At 54.7% G+C, this 23,596-nt stretch overlaps 1 protein-coding gene across 6 annotated transcripts in view; it reads right to left on the reverse strand.

Moving 5' to 3' along the window:
• Positions 1–2,248: 2,248 nt before the first annotated feature.
• The window catches only part of Anks1a (ankyrin repeat and sterile alpha motif domain containing 1A), a 152,630-nt gene continuing 131,282 nt past the window's right edge, over positions 2,249–23,596 (reverse strand). For 2 of the 6 annotated variants that reach the window (XM_034524045.2, XM_034524044.2), the window contains 12 exons: positions 23,375–23,481; positions 14,270–14,368; positions 13,445–13,597; positions 13,264–13,371; positions 12,184–12,345; positions 10,839–10,964; positions 10,478–10,549; positions 10,047–10,133; positions 7,206–7,343; positions 6,297–6,467; positions 5,950–6,048; positions 2,249–5,533 (listed from right to left, as the gene is read on the reverse strand). In XM_034524045.2, the coding sequence (XP_034379936.1) occupies positions 5,414–5,533; positions 5,950–6,048; positions 6,297–6,467; positions 7,206–7,343; positions 10,047–10,133; positions 10,478–10,549; positions 10,839–10,964; positions 12,184–12,345; positions 13,264–13,371; positions 13,445–13,597; positions 14,270–14,368; positions 23,375–23,481 (1,442 nt within the window). In that variant the 3' untranslated portion in view covers positions 2,249–5,413. The remainder of the gene's footprint in view (positions 5,534–5,949; positions 6,049–6,296; positions 6,468–7,205; positions 7,344–10,046; positions 10,134–10,477; positions 10,550–10,838; positions 10,965–12,183; positions 12,346–13,263; positions 13,372–13,444; positions 13,598–14,269; positions 14,369–23,374; positions 23,482–23,596) is intronic. The other 4 variants (XM_034524042.2, XM_034524041.2, XM_076916490.1 and 1 more) reach the window with 3 other exon arrangements.

A 23,596-nucleotide genomic window follows, 5' to 3' on the forward strand; every position in this document is an offset into this window, starting at 1 on the left:
GCTAACAAACTGGCTGTCAGAGCATGGCCTGCTGTTGTTCATTACTGAATATATTTTTTCTGCCCCTTGGAGTTAGCTGGCTTTTGAGATGGGGGTCTTGGTGTTGCATTGCCTAGGCTAGCCCTGAATTTGTGATCTTCCCAAGTGCTGGATTATAGGCATGTGCCACACACAGCACCCTGGCCATGTTATAAACCACTCTGATTTACCTGTAGTGTCTCCTTTTTCCATAGGCTTTTTTTTTTTTTTTTTTTTTTAAGTAGCATTGAGTTTGTATATAACTTGTTACAGCCATTATTTACTAGTTCAAGTGATAGAAACTTTATCTCCCAATTCTGCCCTTTAAACCTGTCACTGTCGACTGCTGTCTCTACAGGCAAGAGCAGACAGCCAAAGTTTTGCATTAAAGCATGTGTGTGTTTCTGTGTCTGACCTTCCTGCATGTCCCAAGTGCCAAGGCTAGATTTCCCACCACTTATTTAGGGACAGTTTCCAGTGTCAGAGTTTCTTCATTTTCTTTCCCCCCAAATGTCCCTGTTCTCATTCATTCCTGAAGAGTATCGACTGGTTTCACTGAGGTAGGATTCTGGTTTGTCGATTCGTCCCCTCTCCCTCCCTTCCCTCTATGCTCTGTGGACTAAGGTATGGTCTCACCTTAGTCCAGAAATGTACTGGAGCTCACAATATAACCCAGAACAAGCTCAAGTCCGTGGCAGGCACGCCTCCTGCCTTAGCTCTTTAAGTCATAGGACTGTGACAAGCCATGCGACACCAGGTCCAGCTGTGAGGGGTGAAGACAAGTCCTGTGTCATTCAAATGGCCTTTTCAGTGTTGGCAAGGTCTTTACCCTCCCGACCTCTTCTCTTGCCAGTCTCAAGAATTATCTTTTCTTCAGAAATCTGCTTCTGCCACACTACTGGCATCTTGGCAAGGATTTCTTTGGGCGTTATCTGTTTTAAGGTTTGTTCAGCTGTCTGCAGGTTTGTGCCTCTTGCCAGAATTGGGATTTGGGCGTTTGTTTATTTAGTAGTAATTTTCCTTTTTAGAACAGTCCTGCCAGATGATCTGGCCGGCCTGCAGCTCTGCCCAGGCTGCTGTTAATTCACGCCCTCCTGAAAGCTGACTACAGACATGTACCACAGCACAGGACAGATACGCAGACTTACAGACATGTGCCACAGCACAGGACCGACACGCAGACTTACAGACATGTGCCACAGCACAGGACCGACACACAGATTTACAGACATGTGCCACAGCACAGGACCGACACACAGACTGACTGGTCAGTCTCACTGAAACCTGTTTGAGCCGCTGCTGTTCACTATCGGCAGAGAAGGCGATGCTATGGCATCCTTACAGCCGCGCTGGGCAGAAATCCAGGTTCCTCCCTTGGCCCCGGCTGCCATGGGTGTACAGCTCCTCTTCACTGGTGGGTGCAAGCACTCAACCGTCCCTCACCAAGAGCCTGACCCTGCACTGCTGGGGCATCTTACAGGAGAGGTGGACACCCAGGCTCCCCTTAGCATTCGGCTAAAGTAGAGCAAACACTAGAAACACCTTGCCTTGTGAGGCTGCCTCTTTCCTGGTGCTGATCTAGAATGGCGTTTGCTTGGCTTTTTGAGTTAAATGTTGTTCCCATTGTTAATTTGTCCCAGGTTTAAACTGTACCAGAAAGGGGAAGCCGATGTCCTGCTTACTTGTGGCAGCTATTATCAGCCCACCCTTTGTTTCATGTGGCACAGATATTAATTCCAGCTGTTTGCTTCTATGAATGGTTAGGTTACACTTCTCATGCAGTGTGGAGATGTTTGGCTTTCTATACAGCTAAGCACATGAAAACGTATCTGGAGTTCTACAGCATGCTGGGGAGGGCTTCTTCCAGGAAGACCCTGTGATAGGGCTCTGGGCAGCAAGCCATGTGAGTACACCACCAGGCCACCAGGGGGAGCAGTTCCCTCCCAGTGGCCATCTGTGGGCGAGCCCCGCACACAGTGTGAAGATCCATCTGTGGCCACGTATCCCTTCTCCGTTCACAGTCATGTCCTTGAGGTCCCTGCTTCAAACAGGGTTAACTGTTCCAGGGCCTGCTTGGCATCTATCTGCTGAAGGACAGGAGACTGCCAAACTGTCATCCAAGCCAAGCAGAGGTCATGTGTCCCTGACCTGACCTGCAGTGGCATCTGGCCCGTGTCCACACCTAACACCAGAAAAGCAGCTTTCCAATTCAGAGACTCCAGAGCTCTGGCCGGTTTCTACCGCTCTCCTTTATTAGCTCAGTCAGTCCTAAGCTGTACAGCTACGGAAGGAAGAAACCGAGCCGGAAGCCCAGGGCGTGCACACTCTGCAGTGAGGTTGGTCTATGCCAATGCACAGGTTGGTTACGTTTGGTACCACAAGGTGTTTATAATTCAAAGTTGGACAGATTAACAATTTTATGTACAGTAAAACAAAAGGGGAATTCAAGTATCAAAATATGGAAACAAAGATTAAATAACGTTTTTCTTACAATCCAGTCCCACTGTCTGCCATGAGCAATAACCCAGTGACCTGCAGGGCAGGTCCGGGCACCTCACAAGCTAACTGTGAACCGTCTAGATGATTGCAGCCATGTCTGAGTGCTCAAACCCAAAGCTGCCCCCTAGTGGGCGACCAGAGGCAGAGTCCAAAGTACCCTGTAGGGACACAGGGCCTGCAGGAGCGGGCTTCCTGTGCAGGGCAGCAGCCTAGCCAGAGGCAATCGAGGGAGCCTGTGGCCGCTGCTGGGAGGGACTGGGCAGGTCTTACCACTCCCATCAGAACGGCTCCTTCACAGTTCAAGCACAGCCTCGGTTGTCACACAAGTGCCAAAGGCAGACCCTTCCATTTGGCACCTGCCCTGAAAAGGAGAGACCCACCCCGAGGAGAAGAGGACTTTCTTGAATATTGAGAAACTAATCTTGAAAGAGACGCAGAGCAGACAAGCCAAGACTTTCTGGTAGAAAACACCCTGAATAAATAAGACATAGCAGCGTCAAGAGGAGGAAGTGCCCACCTGTGATCTGAACTCGTCGTAGTGTCTACAGTGTCCCCGTGAGCTTTGCGCCCACGGCAGAGCCCGCTCAGCTCACTTGTGGCAGAGGGAAGGGGTTGGGCACAACTGATCAGGAACCTAGAGTCTCTCTGGATTCTTTCCAGGGCTGCGAGCACGAGGCAGGAAAGGAAGTGCTGCTGCCTACCGAGCAGCGGAGGGCCCCTGGCCCCTTCCTAGAGAGGGGCTGTACCCCGGCAGCTGCTGTGCTAAGTCCACAGGTGTAGCAGAGGGAAACCCTGCTTTCCATTCTGACCTCATGGCTGCCTGGCTTCCTGTCCCCAGGACCAGGATGAGTACTGCCCCCAGCACTGTGCTCTGTCAGCCCAGGGGGAGGGTCACCACCCAAGTCACTTTAGAAAGCAAAGCAAACTAGCAGAAGAGTTGAAGCAACACCCGCTTGACTTCAAGACCATAGCGGGGAAATAAGACTGTTCCTCAACTAGCCTTTTCCACATCTGGAACAGATGTGCCCAGCCTGCCACAGAGGATACAAGAGTCAAAAATTATCAGAGCAAGGCCAGATCAGGTCCCAGGCTGGCGAGCTGCAGTCTTAACTGGCATTCCCATTAATGCCCCAAACAAAGCCACTCCTGTCTGACATGGCTCTGTCAGCCCAGCAGCAGCACGGGGACAGGACCTCCGGCAGTGCTAACACCGACAGGTGAGTACTAATGAGTCCCCCACACCAGAAACTACTTGCTCATCCCCACTGGGAACCCCAGAAACGTCTGTGTCATCACCTCAGTAGCCTCAGAAGCCTCAACTCTGCCCTAAGTCACCCACAGTGTGTCCTCATGTCTCTAGTCAGGCCGAGAGCCCATTCTGAGGGCAGAGGCTGAGGGTTTCAGGCCAGTCTCAGTTCCTGTCTTGTTTAAAGATTGGCAGCTTTACCGAGAGGCTGGAGCCAAGTGTTAAAAATGTATAAAAAGGATTACTTTTCCTATTAAAAACACATGTCCTGGACAGGCCACTTCTTGGGCCATCCAGAGTTCCGGTCTCCTCGGCTAGATGCCTGGCGTCTTCGCTGCCAGGGCAGGGTTCTGCAGGTGGTGGCAGGCCCAGGCCAAGCAGGTGACAGGAGGTCCTACGGCAGGACTGGGCCTGGGTCTTCAGAGCTGCAGACGAGGCTCTCGGTGCTGGGGGCAGGAGCCTGTGCTCCCCACGGCTATGTTTCTGCAGCAGTGTGGCTCCTCAGTGGCTCAGCTTGGCAGAAGCAAACAGTGGGGGAGGAGAGAGTTAACCAAAAAGCCTGTGCAACGTGGAGGACATGGAAAGGGACACAGAGCAGACAAAGGTCCCTGCCTCCCCTGAGCCCTCCACAGCCTACAGCCCACTGCTGCTCCTGGCCCATCTGCTCGAAAGGCACACGGAAAGGCAGGCAGCTGAAGGGCCAGCCCTGGCGTACGGCTCGGGTGCTGACTGACTCAGGCTCTTCCACTGCACTGTGCACCAGGGCCACAGGGATCACTCCTGTCCCCTGCCATCTAGACTGATCTTTCCACATCGGGCATGTGAGGCTTCCTCGGAGATTCAGCTCCATGGTGCTAGCTCTCAGGCAGGTGCCGGGGACGCTGGACAACGGCCGTCTCCGGACCCCACCACCAGAGGAAGTATGAGAATGCTCCCCGACACCACAGAAGCTGCTCAGCAATACCCTGTCCAAAGGCAGCTCCACTCCGAGAAGGAAGAAGGTGCACCTGTGTGCAGGGCACACCTCAGTGAGCTGGATTCCAGAACCAGGCCCACAGCACAGACAGGGGCCAAGCACCCCTAGGTCCCTCGGGGACCTGTAGTCGGAGAATCACAGCTCAAGTGTCAGAGCCAAGGCATGCACAAGGACGAGGCTGGTACCAACCTTCCCCCTACAGAAGTCTGTCCTTGGTGAAGCTATATCACCGGGCCTGACCGGGAGAGAAACCAGCGCCTGAGAGCAGCCGTGTGTAGGGCATCCTGGCACTGGGTGGTCACAGTGGTGGTTGGGTCAGGAAAGGTGACAACTGGTAGCTCTTGGCATCCAGCTGTGACCCAGGTGAGGAGAGCAAGCTCAGAGGGAGCCCTGTGGTTCTGCTGGAAGACTACCCACACCTCACAGTGCCTGCCGCAGAGGCTCTGGGGGTCAGCCCCACTCTGGTGCCTATGAGGCCCCCTCAAAGGCAAGTCACCCCCCAGCTGTCCTCAGCCCAAGGGGAGGATTCACAGTGTTGGGTGGTTTAACCAGGAGCTGCTGCCAGGAGGGCGGGTCCCAGGGAGGCGGGGCCTTGGTGGCGGCAGCTGGAAGGAGAGTTGAGAGCAGAAGATCGGGTGGCAAAGGCACAGTGGGATAGCGGAGACAGAGCAGCATTAGAAGATAGTAGTCTCATACTTGGTGCTGAGGCTCCGCTTCGAGTCTGGCTTTGGGTCCACGATCCAGGAAACACTAGCGTGCGATGGGGCCTCTTGGTCAGAATCAGGCGGTTCCAGCTGCCAAACAAGGAGAGAGAGAGGGAGGGTCAGGGCTCAAAGTGGGCCCTCTCAGTGAAGCATCTGGGGGATGGGCACCTCTTTGGGGACTGTTAACGGAAGGAACCTGGCCGCACTAGGCTTCTGCTCTAAGCCTTAGGATGGTCGTGGGGGGCAGGACAGGAGCAATGTTTTGTAGCCCCAGCCCTTAGGTCCCTCTGGTGGGCAGGAGAGTTCAGCCTGGGGCAAGACCACAACACTCATCCCAGACCTTTGCAGAGGACACACAACAAAGACAAAGGGCAGAACACACGGAGGAGGGCATCTCCAGGAAGGAAAGGAGTATCCACAGGCAGAGCCTGAGGCCCAGGTATGAGACAGCTCACGGGCACGTCAGGGAGCCTGACACACAAGACAGCAGGAGGCGGAGGAAAGACCTTGACTCCAGGACTAACAGACGGCAGCGGTAGGTAGGAAGGACGGTGGGTGGTGCAGGTGTGACAGTGACAACAGCGAGAATCGGGGGGCACCGGCACCTGGGGCGCAGAGCAAAGCAGACAGACACAGGGATGTCACTGGGTGCTTGTTACAGCTGTGCACAGCAGCCCCGTGACGACCATGCCCTGGGTTGGGCCTGATGAGGGAAGACACTGCCCTCTCCTGCCAGAGGAACCCAGGGTGGAGGGTGGGGGGAGCTAAAGGAAATAGTTTCCCGGGGCAACTGCCAAGAAGTGAGAAGACACTGGATGTGCCTAGCCCCACCCAAGCCCTGAGGTGCACGTACTGCAGACTTCCTCATGCCGACCCGAGGCTTAGGCACCGGTTTGGAAGATTTCGTCTCAATCATCGAAGCTGCAGAGGCCGCCATGGTCCTGGATTTCTGGGCCTGGAGGGCCAGCTGATAGGCCACCTCAAATGCCTGGCCCAGGGTCAGGATGATCTCATAGGTCAGGTTCTGGGAAGAAGCAGAGTTCAGCTAGCAGCGCAGTTTCCTCAGACCTGGCCCCCTCACACAGATTTCTTTCAAAGTGGTCAGAGGAATTTTTAGCAAAACAGTGTTTCTTTAGGAATGATTCTGCTTCAAGCACTAGGTGATGATTGCATCATATAAGAGGACCGCCTGCAGCACAGCCCTGGTGTCTTGGGGACTATGCCCTCTCCGGAGGCTTCCTCTGCTGGCTTGTGAGCTCACCAGCACCAGCCTCTTCCCAAGGTGGATGGAGCGCCTAGTGACTGGGGACAAATAACGTATAGAATGTACTGCAGCCATCTGCCCGTGATGTATGCACACAGCGTGTTAGCAGCATGCGTGTCTCTGTGAGCCGCAGGGGAGAGCTGTGTTAGATAACTCATGTGATCGTCAGGGCAGCCCCAGATGGGGAAAGGAGAGGTAGTGTTCCTAGATCATGGAGCTGGCTACCAGGGGCAAAAACAGACATCTGGTGCCAAGGTCCAGGGCTGAAGGACATCATATTCTGTGTGGAGGAAGCTCCAGAGAACTGGACATTGGTCACTTCCCGCTGGGTGTGATGGGGCAGGGAGAGAGGCCAGAGTGTACGGCTACCAGCAGAATGAGGAGCTGGGAACAGTGGGTTGACAAGCAGCCGAGGGGAGGCAGAGGACCTGTGTAGAAAACCAGGTAACCCCAGGCCAGGGTGCTTCCTTCTGTGGCCACGGTCACGGGGACACTCACCACATCCACTGTGCTGAAAACGTGGCAGTAGTGGTGGCTGGTCTGCAGGTCCTTGGTGATGTAGGCAAAGGTACACAGGTCCTCCGGGTCCTGCGCGGCACAGGAGATGTTCCGTATCTCGTGCTCCGCAATGACATTCTGCCAAGAAAAGTGTGTTCTGGGACGCGCCGTCTCCTCAGGGAATGCCTCTAGCTTACCAGCCTGGAACTCCAGACAACCCCACTCTTTCCTCACTGGGTTTGAGGACTGTGTCTGAGCATGCTCATTTAGGCACAGGGCCCCTCCCCGACCATGGCCACCAGGTAGCAAAATGTTCCACAGGAGGGCGGAAGACGGCTCTCAGGAGGTGGCCCTCGGGCCGTCTGTATCTCAGTGAAGGGACCAGTAAGGGTCGGCGCCAAGGAAGAGAAAAAGCAGCTGGGACAGAAGTTGGGTTGCAGGACAAGGGCCTGCGAGCAGGTGAGGGGCTGGGACCGACAGACAGAAGGGGTGAACTCCAGGAACCCCGCAGTGAGATGGACACCACCCACCGCTGCCCTCTGGACAGGAAGTGCTTCAAAGACCCACATACTCAAGACTTCTTTCTCGGCTCATGCTGGTATACTGGAAGGTGCTGGGAAGTTTAGGAGGTGGGGCCCAGGCAGAGGAAGTGGATCACTGAGAATGATCCTGGTCCCCCTCACTGTTTCCTGTCTACCACAAGCAGCCTCCTCTGACGCATGCTCCCACCTGAGACTTATGGGGTTAGAAAGCAGACAAACCTTTTGTGCCTCAACTGACTCTCGGGGCTTGGTCACAGAAAGGGAAGTGGAGCCTCTGCAGCGGCTAGCCCGACCACATACGTGGTTCTCACACCTTTGCAAAGATGTCTGTGGAGGAACTGGGACATGTGGGCTAGAGAAAGACTAGCATGCTGTCAGCACAGCTTGACTGGAAATTCTGCCGTGCTCAGGAGGGTGTCTACTGGGGACTGGGCCATTCATGTTATACTGTGACAAAAAACTTCATACTGTGATGATGACAGACTGAGGTGGACGCCGTGGTGACAACCAGCATGTAAGAGGGAGGGGGCTATAGCTGTTCTAGTTGAGCTTACAGGGAGAACTGGGAACAGGAACCGAGGGACAAAGATGTGAAAAACATGTAGTTGGGTCACAAGAACCGGATGAAGCTGGCCCAGGGAGGATACGGTGTCTGAAGACAGTAGGAACACTATATAGGAGTCAAATGCTGTGCACTGGAATAAAAGGAAAATGACTTTGGAGACAGTTCCGGCACTGGGCAAACCCAGCTCAGGACTAATTGAAGAATCTGGAAGAGAACTCACTGGGCCGCCTTCTCCAGAGAGGAGCCAGCTCCAGTCTGCTTGTACTGGCCACCTAGAAACGTGTCTCTCCACCTGATCATGCTCAACCATCCAAGTACTCAAAGCCTGTCACAGCTATGGCTCAGAAGGGCCCCGCTACTCCTTTAGTGGGTGGAGATCTTGGCATCACCTATGTGACACTAGTTTTGCTGGTGTGAAGAATGCAAATGATGTGGGTCATGGAGGCCTGCACTCCAGTTTCAAAGGAAGGCCTGGGCCAGGCAGCGTGGGGGTTTGCAAGAGGAAGACATGAGGATGGGAAAGCAAAGGCAGTGGAGACTCAGCAGATGCAGGCATGGCACCAGGAACATGGGTGCTTCCCAGAAAAGGCTGGAGCAGCCGGGCGGTGGTGGCGCACGCCTTTAATCCCAGCACTTGGGAGGCAGAGGCAGGCGGATTTCTGAGTTTGTGGCCAGCCTGGTCTACAGAGTGAGTTCCAGAACAGCCAGGGCTACACAGAGAAACCCTGTCTCGAAAAACCAAACCAAACCAAACCAAAAAGAAAAGGCTGGAGTAGTGGCCAGAGCTGTCAAGACTCAAGAGCCCGGCAAGAGCCAAAGCAGCAGGGCCTCCCTCGCCCACCGGCCTCACCAGACGGCTCCACGTGCCCTGGTGACAGACATACTGTGGGCACTGTTTACCTTGCCGGATTCTGGTTTGCTTTGGTCTGATCTTTTCTTGCTATTTTATTTCTTCCTTGTAGAGTAAAAACTGTTTGTTCTGTACTATATGTTATCTTGGGAGCATGTAATTTAGTTTCTGATTTTTATTTATAAAATATTTATCTTATGTGTATGGAAGTTTTCCCTGTATGTATGTCCATGTACCACATGTGTGCCTGGTGCCTACGGAGGCCAGGAGAGGGCATTAGATGTCCCTGGAAGTGGAGTCACAGACAGGTTTTATGCCACCATGTAGGAGACCAGCCAGCACTACAACCCAGCTAACATCTCTTCAGCCCTGACTTCTGAGTTTTACAGGGGCTCAAAATTAGCACTTTGCTTTGAACCTGGGCATGGTGGCAGAGGCGCGGAGATCTGAGTCTGAAGCCAGCCTGGTCTACAGAGTGAGTTCCCACCCATCCGGGCTACACAATGAGATCCTGTGTAGCAAACATTTGCTTTGAACCCCAGAGGAGACTTTGACCTTGTACTTCTGGACAGTGCTGGGACTGGAGGGACTCTGTGGATACGTGGGTTGCTGGGTGCACTCGAGTTATGAGATGGTCATGGCCATTTGGGGCCAGACACGAGGTGTTCCCGGAAGGATCATGCACTGACGGTGGGTCCCAGAGACTTGTTCCTGCCCTCCCCGCTGCTTGGTGAGCACCAGGTGAACAGCCTCCTCCCACGCTGGTGTACTGCCTCATCACACGGAGGCAGGTGAGCACGGACGGGCCCTTCTGAACCTGTTAGGTTGTTTTCTCTCAGCTGTCTCGTCAGTGAGAGGGGACAGAGCCCTCATGAGCAGCGTACCTTGTTGGACGCATCGATGAACTTGACACCTTTGTATGTGATGGACAGGATGATGGTGGGGACCTTCTTCATGTGCTCCGTCGACTTCTGCAGAAACATGGGGTGGGCTGAGGGGGCGGTTTCTGCACGGTCTGGTAGGGATAGCCCAGGCGGTTGTAGCGGGCATCCCCTTGCTTGTGTTCTGGTCAGTGCCTCCCACCTACCCACACTCATTTTCCCTTCTCATCCTCATGCTATGTGTATGGCTGCTTTGTCTGCGCATGTCATGTGCCTGCCTGGTATCCGTGGAGGCAAACAGAGGGTATCGGGTCCTCCTGGAGCCGGAGTTATGGATGGCTGTGACTGCCAGTGTACGTGCTGAGAGCTGAACCCAGGGTCTCTGGAAGGGCAGCCAGTGCTGTTGACTCTGGACTGTCACTCAGCCACCTTACCCGCATTTTGGCACAGGCATCTTGGGTGGACTCTGTCCCTCGCAGATCTTTGATCAGCATGGAGCCCAGATACTGTGGGGATGGGCAGAGGGTGGGCTTAGGGACACTAATGCTGTTACGTAGGATGACCTGGCTGATGTGGGACCATCCTGCTGTTAGACGTTGCCTTTCAAAACACATTCTTCTGCCCTGATGGAAAGCTCCCCCAACCCCCATTTATACTCAGGCTAGTGCCCCTCCCCTTAGCACAGCAGAGGTTGTCCCCTGGGTCCTGGGTTTAGCCTTGTGAACAGTCCGAGGGCCCAGGTAAGAGGGGGCAGGGAGGGAAGCTGGCCATCTAGGGAGGGCAGGGGTAACTCACATTGGCCTCATAACCGCAGGATTCAAAGATGAGCTTTTCTGGCTGGTGCTGCCAGCTCTGCACAGGAGCATAGGGGGCAGCCAGGCTGGGCGGACGGAGGGTCAGCTTGGTCTCACTGGGCTCCTCCTGTAGAACACAGAGCTGGATGCTACTCACCTGCTCGCACTGCTAGGCTCTCGTGTACCCGGAGCATGGGGAAGCCAGTGACCTCGGCAAGGGCAGGACTCAGGTGCACAGGGCAGGGCAAACTGGAGCCTGAGCGGCTCCAGGGCCACAGGAGGTGCTCTGCTTGTGGGGCATCACAGACAGGAGAGCTTGGCTGTCTCAGACATACCAGGCCGTGTGGGGAACATAGCTGTGGGCACCATTCAGCATAAAGAACACAGGCTGACGCCATGGAGCCGAGTCCTTGGCTTCCTCAGGTCCTGGGCAATGGATGCACTCTAAACAGACCCTCTGCTAGCAGCTGGGTCGGAGGGGACCACATTCAGGCAAGAGTTAATGTGGGGGATGGAGTACAGGCTCAGAAAATGCCTCGGTCTTCTACTTCTACTGTGTGTGGTCTCCACAGAGAACTGAACGATTGGACACTGTTTAAGTGTGTAAAATCACAGCTGTGCTGTGGGAAGGAGGGGACATGGAGGGGACATGGAGACACCTTGTGGCCTGGAATGTGTGCAGGGCATCAGAGCAGGTGGGAGTGAGGCATCCACTCCCCCAGAAGGGAAGGGACAGCAGCCAGTCTGAGGTCTAGACGGCTGGCTACTTGCAGAAAGGAGCAGAGCCAGAACTTTCCAAGGCAGAAGGACAGACAGACTGGCTATAGACCAGCGGATTCTGTGAGGGCAAGGGCCCAGAGGCTAAGCCTGTAAAGCAAGATGATACCAGCCTTGTCCTGGGAGCACAGTGAAACATGAAAACACCCAGCTCTGCCTCCAAGCTAGAGAACAGCAGCAGAGCAGAGCACAATGCCCTGGGCTGGGGGTCTGCAGGGTGCGGGGTGTGGGGTGTGGGGCAGGAGGGAAGGAAGCTGAGAGCTGCAGAGAAGGAAGCTCTGGGGATTGAGACAGGCGAGAGAATTGGACTGCTGTGTGGATGAGCAGGGGCCTGCAGGTCTAGACCGGAAGACCATGCCCCCGGAGAGCCCCAGATCTGATGGAAAGATATGGAAGTGTCAGGCAGAGGCTCTTCTCAAAGCTTCTGGAGGCCCAAGGCCTCACCTTGCTCTGGGTATGGGTGAAGAGAGCAGGTGGCACTGTCCCGACACTGATGGCAGCCCACAGCTGTCCCCTGGCACCGATGGTAGCTCACAGATGGCCCCTGCAGACTCTGCCCCTCCTGTTACCTGGACTCGGAAGCGTTCTGCTCGAGAGGCCCCGGGGTCGTGCAGGCTGTCATGCCGCCGCCTGCTTGTGTCTGCTGAGGGCAGCAGCAGGTCTGCCGACCGCCCTGTACAGGAATCATTCTGGCTCAGCGGGGACGATGTCTGGGAGATTAAATCCTGGCACTGTCGGGTAAGAAATTGGTGAAATTTCCAGGCTGGAGGCATCAGCTGCCCTGAGGCTGCCCAGGGTGGCATACAGAGGCAGGGGATAAGGGGTGAGCAGCAAGCAGCAGCTCACAGTGGCGTCCTGGCCAAAGCCCATGTGGACAGAGGCAGCTAGGTCTTGCCTGTTCCAAGGAAGAGCCAAACCTCCCAGGGGCCAAGCAGGCCCAGCAGCCCACCCTGCAGAGGCCCACACAAGGCTGCACTGTGGAAAGGGTAGGGCCCACTCCCACATTCAGCATGAGTGAAACTATCTGCCTATCTGCGTCAGCAAAGCAGAGCCCTCTCTCAGGAAAAGCCTCAGAGCAGCGGGCTCCTGCAGCAGGAAGCTGCTCTTCATGGCTCTGGGAGCTCAGGAGCCCTGGCCTGCCTCGGCTCCCTCATGTGTAAAAGCAGCTCTTCATGAGGCTGCCGCCCAGCACAGAACCACGTGCTGGCCCAGCACAGCTTAGGAGTTCCCAAGCAGCAGCCCTAAGCAACTGTCAGGGACTGGCTGGTCTGAGGAAGCCCGGGCTCGGAGGCGGGCACTGGGGTGGGCCCACTGTCGGGCCTGGCCAGGGGATTCCCAGCTCTGCCTCAGGCACACTAGAGCATCGGAATGGGCTTGTCAGCAACTCGGTACCCAGCCCTAGATGTGGGCTAGCCTGGAACTGGTTCCGCCGACTTCTTTCTAATAGTCCCAGTGGTCCTTTGTTCAGAACCACCTGAGGGACTTTGGGTGCAAACAAGAGGTGTCACCTTCGCAAAGGACAGAAACCAGTCCTGCACATGAGCCCAGTGGGTGAGGGCAGGGACTGTTATGTGCTATCCCAAGAGTCATGTTACCAGGACTAATACACAAAGTGGCCTTGTGGACCCTTCCCAGCTCCTTGAACTCACTCTTAGCTGGGAAAACCTTGGAGGCTTCTGGGGTGGCTCTTCATACGGCCTGTCTGCAAGGGAGGCGATGATACGCTTGCGGTGACCCAGCAGGTGAACCTTCAGGACCTGCAGAGGACGAGCAGTCAGCGGTGGGGAATGGGTCCACAGCCCCTCTGCCCCGGCCTCCCAGGGCACTCACGTTGACGAGCTCCAGCTCCCAGAGGTTCTTCACAGTGTCGATAGAGCTGTAGCCACTGGACAGGAAAGAGTGGACATAGTCCTGCAGCCCCAGCGAGTCCAGCCAGGAGGGCACTGAGGGGGGGCTGACCCCGTCATAGCCAAGGGCCTTCACCTGTGGTGTGAGGAGGCAGGAACAGCATCCCTGAGTCACAGAGCAAGAACCCAGGACGGAGGGCTACCCTGAGCCCTCCCCTGGCACAGCCCATCACTTCCCAGCCTCTGGTAAAAGGACCAAGGCCTGGCCCTGGGAGGAATAAGTCAAAGGGCGGAGGCCTCAGAGAATGCTCCTCTCAGGCCTCTCTGGGGTCAAGATGGGCTAGCCTGGGCTCTAATGAGTCAAGAGACTCCAAAGGGGGCTCCAGTGACAGGTTGAGCCTATGAGACTAAGCTCTGTGCCACGAGGGTCCCAGAACCTCCTCAGTTGGCCAGACAAGGCACTCCCTGCCCTGGGCTCCTGCTATTCTCCAAGGGCCTGAGAGCTTTACAGAGAAGCAGGAAGACCCCATGCCCTGAGGGATGAGATCTGCTTGCCTCAGAGCTGGGCTTGTTTCCTGCGCTGGGTCTAGGTCAGCGGTTCTCACCCTAACGCCGCAACCCTTTCATATACTCCTCATGCTGTGCTGACCCCAACCCTAAAATTATTTTTGTTACTACTTCATAACTGTCATTTTGCTACTGTTGTGAACTGTAATGTAAGTTTCTAATATGCAGGGCATCTGATATATGACTCCTATGACCCCCTCTGGTCTAGGGGGTCAAGAGGGCCAAGGCCTGGAGTGGTCACCTTGGGCAAGGAGCGTGCAGCCTGCAGCAGCTTCCGCCGGTGCTGTGAGTCACTGATGCCGATCTCCCTCAGGTCCTGGTCCTCCATCACATTGGCCCCCTGAGGTAGAGAGAACGTTAGGTCCTTCCTATACCAAGACCTGCTGTCCAGTCAGGTCAGCCTGCCATGATGCCATACCAAATGTTTCTCTATCAGAGCCGCTGAGAGAAGGCAGAACGCTGGACCCCTGGGCAGCAGCCAGAGTAAGCTCACGGCGGCGCTATGCTCCCCACAGACATACCTCAGTCAGCTTGGGGGACAGATGCTGACAGGAATCAGACAGGACTCTTGGGACAGGGCTCACTGCTGCAGGAAGGGGGCCAAGCTGAGCTTTAGTCAGCATTCTCACTGCCTCACCATGATCTGAACAGAGCAGCCAGAGGGTAGAGAAGCTGCAGGACCCCAGTCTGACAGGGACAGTGGGGACGGCTGGCAGGCCACGTGCCTGTTTCCCAAGTGCTCTTGCATGAGCTATCTCATCTCACAACAATAACGTTAGCATCTCTGTTAATCTTGGTCACACAGATGGGAAAATGGAGGCACCTGGACATCAGATTTCCCAGAACTTGTTTATGAAGTAGCAGACCTTAGATCTGAGCCCAAGCAGTGACTCTGCCTGCAGCCCACGAGCTCTCACAGTGACTCCGCCTGCAGCCCACGAGCTCTCACTAACAACCGTGAAAAGCATTTTTGTTTTTTGAGACACTGCATAGTTCAGGCCTAGAACACAGAGATCCTCCTGCCTCTGCCTCCCGAGTGTTGGAAATTAAAGGTGTGCGACATCGTGTCCAGTTATGAGAGTAAATTTTATGTAGTCAAAGCTCATCTTGAAGTCTGATCTTTCTTCTCCTCCCTGCGAATGGGTTTCAGGTGTGTGACCCACGCTGGACAGATTATACACAGATGCTGCTACCAGAACCCCCGGCATCACACCGATAGGCCGGAGCTGCCGAAGGGCACTGCTTGCTTAAAGGGTGTGGGCATGTGTCTCCTCAGCGCGGGCTCCCCACATGGACAGTGGCCTGTGAGCAGTAGCCAGCCCATGGCTGCCGTCTCAGGACACCGTTCTCAGTGGAATGACAGCTTCATGTCCCACGCAAGGCTTGTGCCTTCTTATTTGGTTTAGGCATCTATTGGGGGGCGGGGGGTGGGTGGGTGTGTCCCTGCTCCATGATCTGCACACTTTGCACGCACAAACCCCTCTTGGTTACTCTCTCCCAGGCCTTCCCCATCTGACTTTCTGTGTTTTCTCCAGTGAGGAAACAGACTTTTCTCTGAGAGCAGGCTGCATGACATACCCCTGCCCACCATGCACAAAGCCTGGGGCCAACGTCTAGGTGATGTCCAGATACCACCACACTGTTTCTGCAGTTGATCTGGTAGCTGTGCTTCCGGCAACTTCTGAAGTCATTGTTAGCTCTGTGCCACACCCTTCTTTTCACACCTGAAAGCACCTGGATCCCTTGGGACATCTCCGTATGTCAGGCTTGGGAAACCCCTCTAGAGTTATTTATTTATTTATTAGATTTATTTATTATGTATATTCTGCCTGCATGTATGCCTGCAGGCCAGAAGAGGACATCAGATCCATTACAGATGGTTGTGAGCCACCATGTGGTTGTTGGGAATTGCACTCAGGACCTCTGGAAGAGCAGTCAGTGCTCTTAACCACTGAGCCATCTCTCCAGCCCTAGAGTTATTCTTTAAGCACTGAAATTTGCTTTTGTATATAGTGATGTCCTTAAACCAGCTGCCTTCCCTTCCAGGCAGAGGCTGTCTGTTTTAGTGAGCCGTCTTTCCTGCCAACCTGGAATTATATCTGTAGGTCTGGAGTGGCTGCTTCTGGACCTCTTTCTGGATTCTTTCTAGAAAAGTGGGTATTTCACCCCCATCTTGTACTTAGACATGTTAATTAAGTAGCTTGGGCCAGTGCGTGCTGACCATGGCCTGGTGGCCCCACCTTTGTCTCCTTAGCGTCTTTGTCCTGGGTGTGGGACAAATAGCCTACACAGGACACTAGCCTAAGCCTAAGAGAGCTCTGTGTCTCGGCTGCTTTTCCTGGCCTGCAGAATGCACCCCTGCCTACCACACACAAGCCTAGACACTGACACCACTTCTGACTGGATCTAGAGTCTGCTGGTGGGTAAGGCAGAGAGGTGGCCACCTACTCAGACTGCCCTTCTGCTGACACCTAAGCAGGGACCTGAGCTGAAGCGACATGAACTTCTAGAAGCAGGCTCAGCAGCCACTTCTGACAAGCCCATTGTCACTCCTACCAGCTCCAACACCAGACAGGTTCTCTAGTTAATCAGACCCAAGTCCAGGGTCAGGAGCCATAGAGCTCTGAGAAAGATGAGTGGAAACAAACAGACGAAGGGTCTGATGGGAAACTGGTCCTGCTGCACCCTTCCTCTCACTGGGACCTCAGCCACATGAGCTTGCAGAAGTCAGATGCTGACAGGAGACAGCGTTTGCACGGTTCCGTGGATCTGATCTTGCATCAACAGGCTCTATCTACCCTGGCTCAGCTGGCAATCTTTTCCGCAATGGTTTACATCTCTAGATTCCTCACAAAGCTCAGCACCTTGCAAGGCCACTGTTACTTTTGTGTTTGTCTTGGTACTTCAAACACCAATGGCTGAACCTGTTGCTATTGGACAGAGGGCTGAACACTCAGACTCTCTTCTCTTTCGACTCTACACAATACATTGTAACAACTGGTGGTCTAGTAGTTCCTGGAGGAGGGACCTGGGGAAGAGGAAGAGCTTCTGGAGAGGTGGGGCTCAGCGAGGCAGGCACCAGTGGGCAAGTATGGGATGGTAGAGGGGAGGTGTGAGACAGTCTCAGTCTGTATGTGCCACAGGCCTCAGCCCTCTGTCCTAGGGACAAGCCTATCTCAGCCTCACGTGCCTTCACCATGGGATAACCGACATTTCAAAAAGACAGAGGCAGCCAGGGCCCTGCCCAGGTGAACTAGTTCTTGAGCTGTCAGCCTGTTGTGGTTGCCTTGCTGAGAGGCCTGGGGAGGGACAGAGACACTGGGGCTATAGAAGAGGGGTGCAGTGTGTGTGTGGGGTGTAGACCTCATTTAGAATGGTACTTGGCAAGCATGCAGTGAGACCTGAGCTTTGCAGGCTCAGGGTCCCCAGGAGCTCCCGAGCTGTACACAGCAGGTGGGAAAGGCTTGTCTTGCACTAGTTCCTTGAACCCAAAAGAAGACACTGTAAGAAGCACAGTCCGGGTAACTGCTTGGCTTCCATCCTTTTGGCTAGGACCAACTGCATGATGGGAATGAGACCCTGGGAACAGGTCACTCAGGGAGAGAGGAGGGAGTTGAGAGGGTTGACTCACTTGAGTGGGCAGTGCTGTGACATTTGCTCCCAGGACTGGGTGTTAGTTTCACTAAAGCCCCAACAGAAAGACCAGAGCAGGGAACGCCTCTCCTCTGGCACCTCTGGCTCTGGGTGTGGCTGGCTGTCACTCAGTCCTGACCTCTCCACACTAGGAAAATGTTTTCCTGAGCACAAAATTTACACAGGCTTATTCCAGAACATTCTGAAATCTAAGAAGGCACAAAGTGGTGAAGGCTACCTGGGTACCAGTCCCCTGGGTAGGGAGACCAGGGTGAAGGCTCCCTGGGCACCAGTCCCCTGGGTAGGGGGACCAGGGTGAAGGCTCCCTGGGTACCAGTCCCCTGGGTAGGGGGACCAGGGTGAAGGCTCCCTGGGTACCAGTCCCCTGGGTAGGGGGACCAGCAATTTTCTTTTCCTTTGCTTTTGGCCTCAAGACGGCACATTTTTTTCTGAATTAATTTTTGTTGCTGTTATTCTGTGTGGTTCTGTTTTTGAGGCAGGATCTCACTATGCCTAAGGTTGGTCTCGGCACGTAGACCAGGCTGACCTAGAACTCACAGAAACCCACCGCTTCTGCCTCCAGAGTGCTGGGATTAAAGAAGTGTGTCACCAAGCCTGGCAATGTCTGGCGATGTCTGCGAGTAAAGATGTTTGTTTGCAAGCCTGGCAGCCTGACTCAATTCCCAGGACCATATGGTAGAAGGGGAAGAAACTAACGTTTTATTCTTTGATCTGTGCACACTTACGGGCGTGTGCGCACACAAACAAGCATGCCTGTAAAAAAAGACACGAGGGGGCATGCAGTGTAATAATGATTTTTAAAAGTAACATGGAAGCTGGTTGTGGTGGCTCACACATGTAACCCAGCACTCAGGAGGCTGAGTGTTCCAGGTCAGCCTGGGCTAGAATGAGACCCTGCCTAACACAAGCTGGGCATGGTGGTGCACATGTGTAATCCTACCACTTGGGAGACAGAGGGAGGAGCAGCAGGAGTTCAAGGCTTGCCTGGGCTACACATTTGCAATGTAGGTTTGTCAGTCGAGAGTCAAAGGGATTGGTTTCAAAGCCTCGAGTGTCTTTGGACATTGCAGGGCAAAGCAGGTGAGCCCTGTGGATGCCCTGCTGCCGCTCTGCTCTGGAGGAAGGGTGCACACCACCTACTGCCTCTCAGCACCCATGCAGTGACAGCTGCACTCCAGGTACTGTGACATCGGCATGCTCCATCTAGAGCTTATGTGAAAGCACAGGACCATGAAGGACATCGGTAAACAGCATTTCACTGGGAAGATGCACAGGGAGGACCCAAGACACACTGAGCTTGTAGCCACTAAGCAGAACTCTGACTTTCCTCCTGAGCTTTCTCTGTCTGCTTCTTGGTGACCATACCTGCTTTCTCACATTGATGTCCTGAGCTTTTGCCACCACAGGCCAGGCTGTAGAGCAGACAGATTCCCTGCAATCCCCGCACCAGCCTTTTGGGTGGGACTCGGATCTAGACAGAGCACCCCTGTGGCCCTCAGTCCCTGGGGCACCTGAGAAGTCTGGCTCTCAGGTGGCAAGACTGACTAGCCCAGCAGGCAGGACACAGGCTTTGCTGAGAACCTTCCTGCCGATGCCCCAGCTCCACTGATCCTCTCGCTTTGGGCCCTATGTCAACTGGACAGGAAAATCCCAGTCCAACAGCAGAGACAGGCGGCTGAGGCAGGAGGGAAAAGCTGGGTGCTGCACGGCATCTGGGCAGCAGCTCTGCTTAGGTTGGCTGTGGCCCTTGGGCCAGCAACAAATGGAGGTAAAAGGGAGGGACACAGGAGGGAGACACAGCCCCATGCAAGGGACCATGGGGAGCACAGGGACCATGGCAGGAGGTCCAAGACTCTTGCCCATGGGTCAAATAGAGTGGGTTATGGGGCTGAAAGGGACAAGTCTGGGAACTGGATGGAGCACCTTAGGAGCCTGGGGGTTTGGTCTGATGGAAACTAATAAAGAAGGGGCTCCTGGCCCAGCTGTGCTGAAAGCCAATCACTTGTAGCCTTCTCCTGTATGAAGACCTTCAACTGCAGAAGCAGACAAGAACCCAGTGGGAACCTTCTTACCCTGTGGCAGAACCTAGTGGAGGAAGGAACGGACGGGAGGGGCAGGAGGCCCCCATCTGCAGCATAGGATGCAACCTCCTTCCATCTCAGCTGCTTCTAACCCAGCCACCTCTAGCATCAACTGTCCACGACACTGCCTTCAGCCACCCTCTGGAGGCCAAGGCCCTTCACACACGGTTCAGAGACAACCATGTGCCTCCTCACAGGGCTTCCAGGACTGCAGGGTCAGGTCTAGCTCACCCTCCTGTCTCACCAGGCCCTGTTCTCAAGCCAACATCCTGTCCTACCGCCAACAGTCTCTGGCTCGTCCCCTGCTTCTCCCTCTCAGCTCTCGGGCCTCCACTTTCCTACCCGTGATGCCGGGTGATGTTGATCTGGGCCCCGTGCACAGCAGAGGATGGTGAACATGGCTCCTGTGACTTCTAGAGTCTCTAGCCAGGCCTTAGCACGCAGCTGCTTCCTGAACTTCCGATCTTCAGCTGGACCATGGGGTCCCCTCTGACACATACAGGATTTGCTGTTCTGACTTCACCACCATTCACAGTGTAAGGCAGGGAAAACCATTATGCCCAGAAAAGAAGAATGAAGCTACCAGAGATCAGCACGGACATATCTTGGCACATCTTATACCTCCCATGCACAGAGCAACAGCGGGACCACACATTCATCCCTGTGTGCCCTCAACAGCCCCACACGTGCATTCCCCACACTAGGAATTCTTTCACTACATGACTTTTTTATGTCTGTCACAACCCTCTGGCCTCAGGGCCACCATCATTCTGCTACCAACACTTCCAGGGGGCTGTCTGAAGATGACGCAGCCTGCTTGAAGGCACAGGTGTGCCAGCCATCAGCGACCGCCTTCTAAGCCAACCAAATGCATTTGCTCCTTAGTCCCCAGAAAGCCCATTTCCTGTGGCCATGGTGTGTGGTGACGATGAATGGACCATGAAGCGTGAGCCAGTGGGGGCTGCTGGCTGGCAGGACAGCCACACCTCCTTGCTGGCTTTCCTGGTGCTAGGGTTGGGCCTCCCATTAGGCCCCATTAGCACAGGGAGCTCAGAGTGTAGCCCTCATCGTCCTGACCTGACCCTGTCTTTCTGCCTACAGGCAAGAGGGTGTGGAAGTAGTTTAAGCTACAAGGTTTGCTTGCCCAAGTCCAACATAACATCACTGTGGGGACAGTCAGGATTAAGAGCACTGAACCCAGACAACAGAGATCTGTGAAGCCACTACAGACTTCAACAGGGCATACGTGTTCTGTGTAGCCCCAAAGGTGAACCTGAGAGCAACAGGCAGAATATGAGCATTGGGGCAGCCAGAGCACGGGGCCCTGTGTCCCAGGGGACGTCAGGGTGGACTGTCCCATAGAGCTCCGTTCGTCACACACAAAGCTTCCACAGTGCTTGCAAGCCCACCTTGTCTGTGAACATGCGTCTAGATGTCCCCAACATGTTGGATCCGGCTCACTGAAGCTACTCTGCATCTGGGACAAACACCTTCAGGGAATCTCGGAACCAGGGGAAATGTTCACCGTCTACTGTGAACCAAACTGGATGATCCACACCAGGACCACAGGCTGAGGGAGCGTTTCAGAAATGGGAACCACCCCTGCTAAAATCTATCCTTAGGCAGTTTACGTGCGGTTTCCCAGGATGCTGCGCTGCTCACTTAGACTACTCCAGGCACCGAAGCAACGCCATGCTAACTCAGGTGTGCTCTGCTCACCCACCTCTGCTGGATACTCTGGATGCTCCAGGACTACAGAAGCCCTGGAGAGACCATGCTGCTGGTCATCAGGGTGACAGGTCATACAGGCTCTGCGCCTTCTTACATGGGCATCTGGTTGAGTGGCATGCTTGCCCAAAAATGTCATCTAGCTGTTCTCTGGTCTGGGTCTCAGGTTGGGTCAGGGAGTTCTGAGGCTGCTCAAGGACTGGAAAGCTAACCCTTCCCAAATTTAGTAGGGCTGTGCTGATTCGCAGGCTTAGCCCCTGGAGGACTGGAGCTCAGGGAGAGTTCTGCAGGTCTTCAGAGCAGCGTGGCAAAGGCTACTTAGAAGGAAAGACCCGAGAGTCAGGGCCAGCTGTCCTCCCCACTAACTGAACCCTCCTCCTTCCTAGTTCATGGTCCTCCCCTAAAGAGCATGGTGAGTCAGAAGTAAGGTTCCGGGAACTGTAAGCACCCATGCAGCTTAATTTTTAGAAAGGAAAAACAAACTGCTATTTTAAAACTGTAGACTTTGAAAATCTGAGAAAGAACAGCCCCTGACCTAGTCATGTGAGGGTAGCTCGCTGCAGATTTGCCCAGGAACAGGATGGCTGGGTTAAAGCGCTCTCCACTGGGCCTTTCCTAGAAGTCACAAGTAGGATTCCCCCCACTGAAGACACCAAACCTTATTCTGACAGAGTAAACCCATTCATCCCACTGAGCGGACGGAAGGCTGGGACTCTATAAACATGGCCCCTCACACGACGCCAGGATAAGTGTGCACACGTGAGAGAGCTCTGCTTTAAGGTAGCAGTCTGAGCTAGTCTCCAGGGCTAGGAGAGGAGGGACAGGCCCTCCAGGAAATGGGGGAATGAGGCAGATGGGTCTGTTCGCTTACACAGATGCACAGCACGTAAGTGACAGTGCTCAGAGAGTGACCTCTTGCCTTGTACCTCCCAAGTGTACATTTCCACCCTGCCAATTACCAGCATCGTGCCCCTGAGCAAGCCACTCAGCCTCTGCCACCACGTGGGAAACAGGTAGAGACATTAGCACACAACCCGTGGGTGCAGGGGAGTCACAGAGCTCAGATATTATCAACTGCTGAGATTGGCACCCAGCTCACAGGAGGGACGTGAGCTGTCACAACCATGGCTGGGACATTGAATGGCCAGCTCCTGCCCATGCTGGCTCAGGCAGTGCCTTGAATGGTTCACTGGGACATACTGGGCAAGGCTTCTTGGAGACAGATGACACTGGCTCCTGAGCTCAGGATCTAAGCTGAGTCCTAACTCCTCAGAGAGCAGGGGGGGCAGGGGCTGATTTTTCCTTTGACCCCCTTGTATTCTCTGTGAGTGTAGAATGAACCTCAGAAAAGCATCCAAACCAACACTTGGCCTTTTTCTGGTCAGCTCTGAGGCCAGGCACGCATGAGGCTCTGGTTTCGCCTGTACTTGGTGGGGCAGGAAGAAACCTTTGCTACAGTGACAACAGCAAAGTTCTGGAAAGTAAGGAAACTCTTGGCATCCAACTGAGATGGGTCATGGAGTCCCCATGGGGTACCTGGCTGCCCTGGCTGCCAAAGGCGCTGGAGAGTGGCTCCACATGCCGGCCAGAATGCCTCGGCCGGCAGATAACACACCAGCATCCAGTCTAAGGAACAGGGCCGGGCAGGGCTGTAAGTCAGGGTTCCCAAGAGTGCTCCCACTGAGTGGCACCTGGGCCAAAGGCAGTGGGGCCAGGACTGTCTGCAAAGTTAGCATCAGCCACCCAGCTGACTTTGGGTGCCCACGGCCCCTCTGTGGGGTCTCCCCTGGGGTGAGAGATTATGTACTCTTTCAAACGCCGGCTGGGTGGGCCAGTTCCCAACAAGCAGCACCGGCTGGGGCCAGCACATCTGATGCTCTTACCAGGAAGCGGACATCGTCAAAGCCATTCAGCAGCAGCTTGCTCTCATACTGCTGCAGGCCGATGGACTCCAGCCACTCCCCGACGCTCTGCTCCAGCGTCCGAGAACCTGACGAGAGAGGAATCGGCAGACGCTTGAACAGGGAGAACCCGTTAAGGCGGTAGCAGCGGCACTCAGAGGAGGACAGACGGCACTGCCACATCATCGTCATCACCATGAAGCA

Source organism: Arvicanthis niloticus, chromosome 20 (assembly GCF_011762505.2).
Source record: "Arvicanthis niloticus isolate mArvNil1 chromosome 20, mArvNil1.pat.X, whole genome shotgun sequence".
Lineage (NCBI taxonomy): Eukaryota > Metazoa > Chordata > Mammalia > Rodentia > Muridae > Arvicanthis > Arvicanthis niloticus.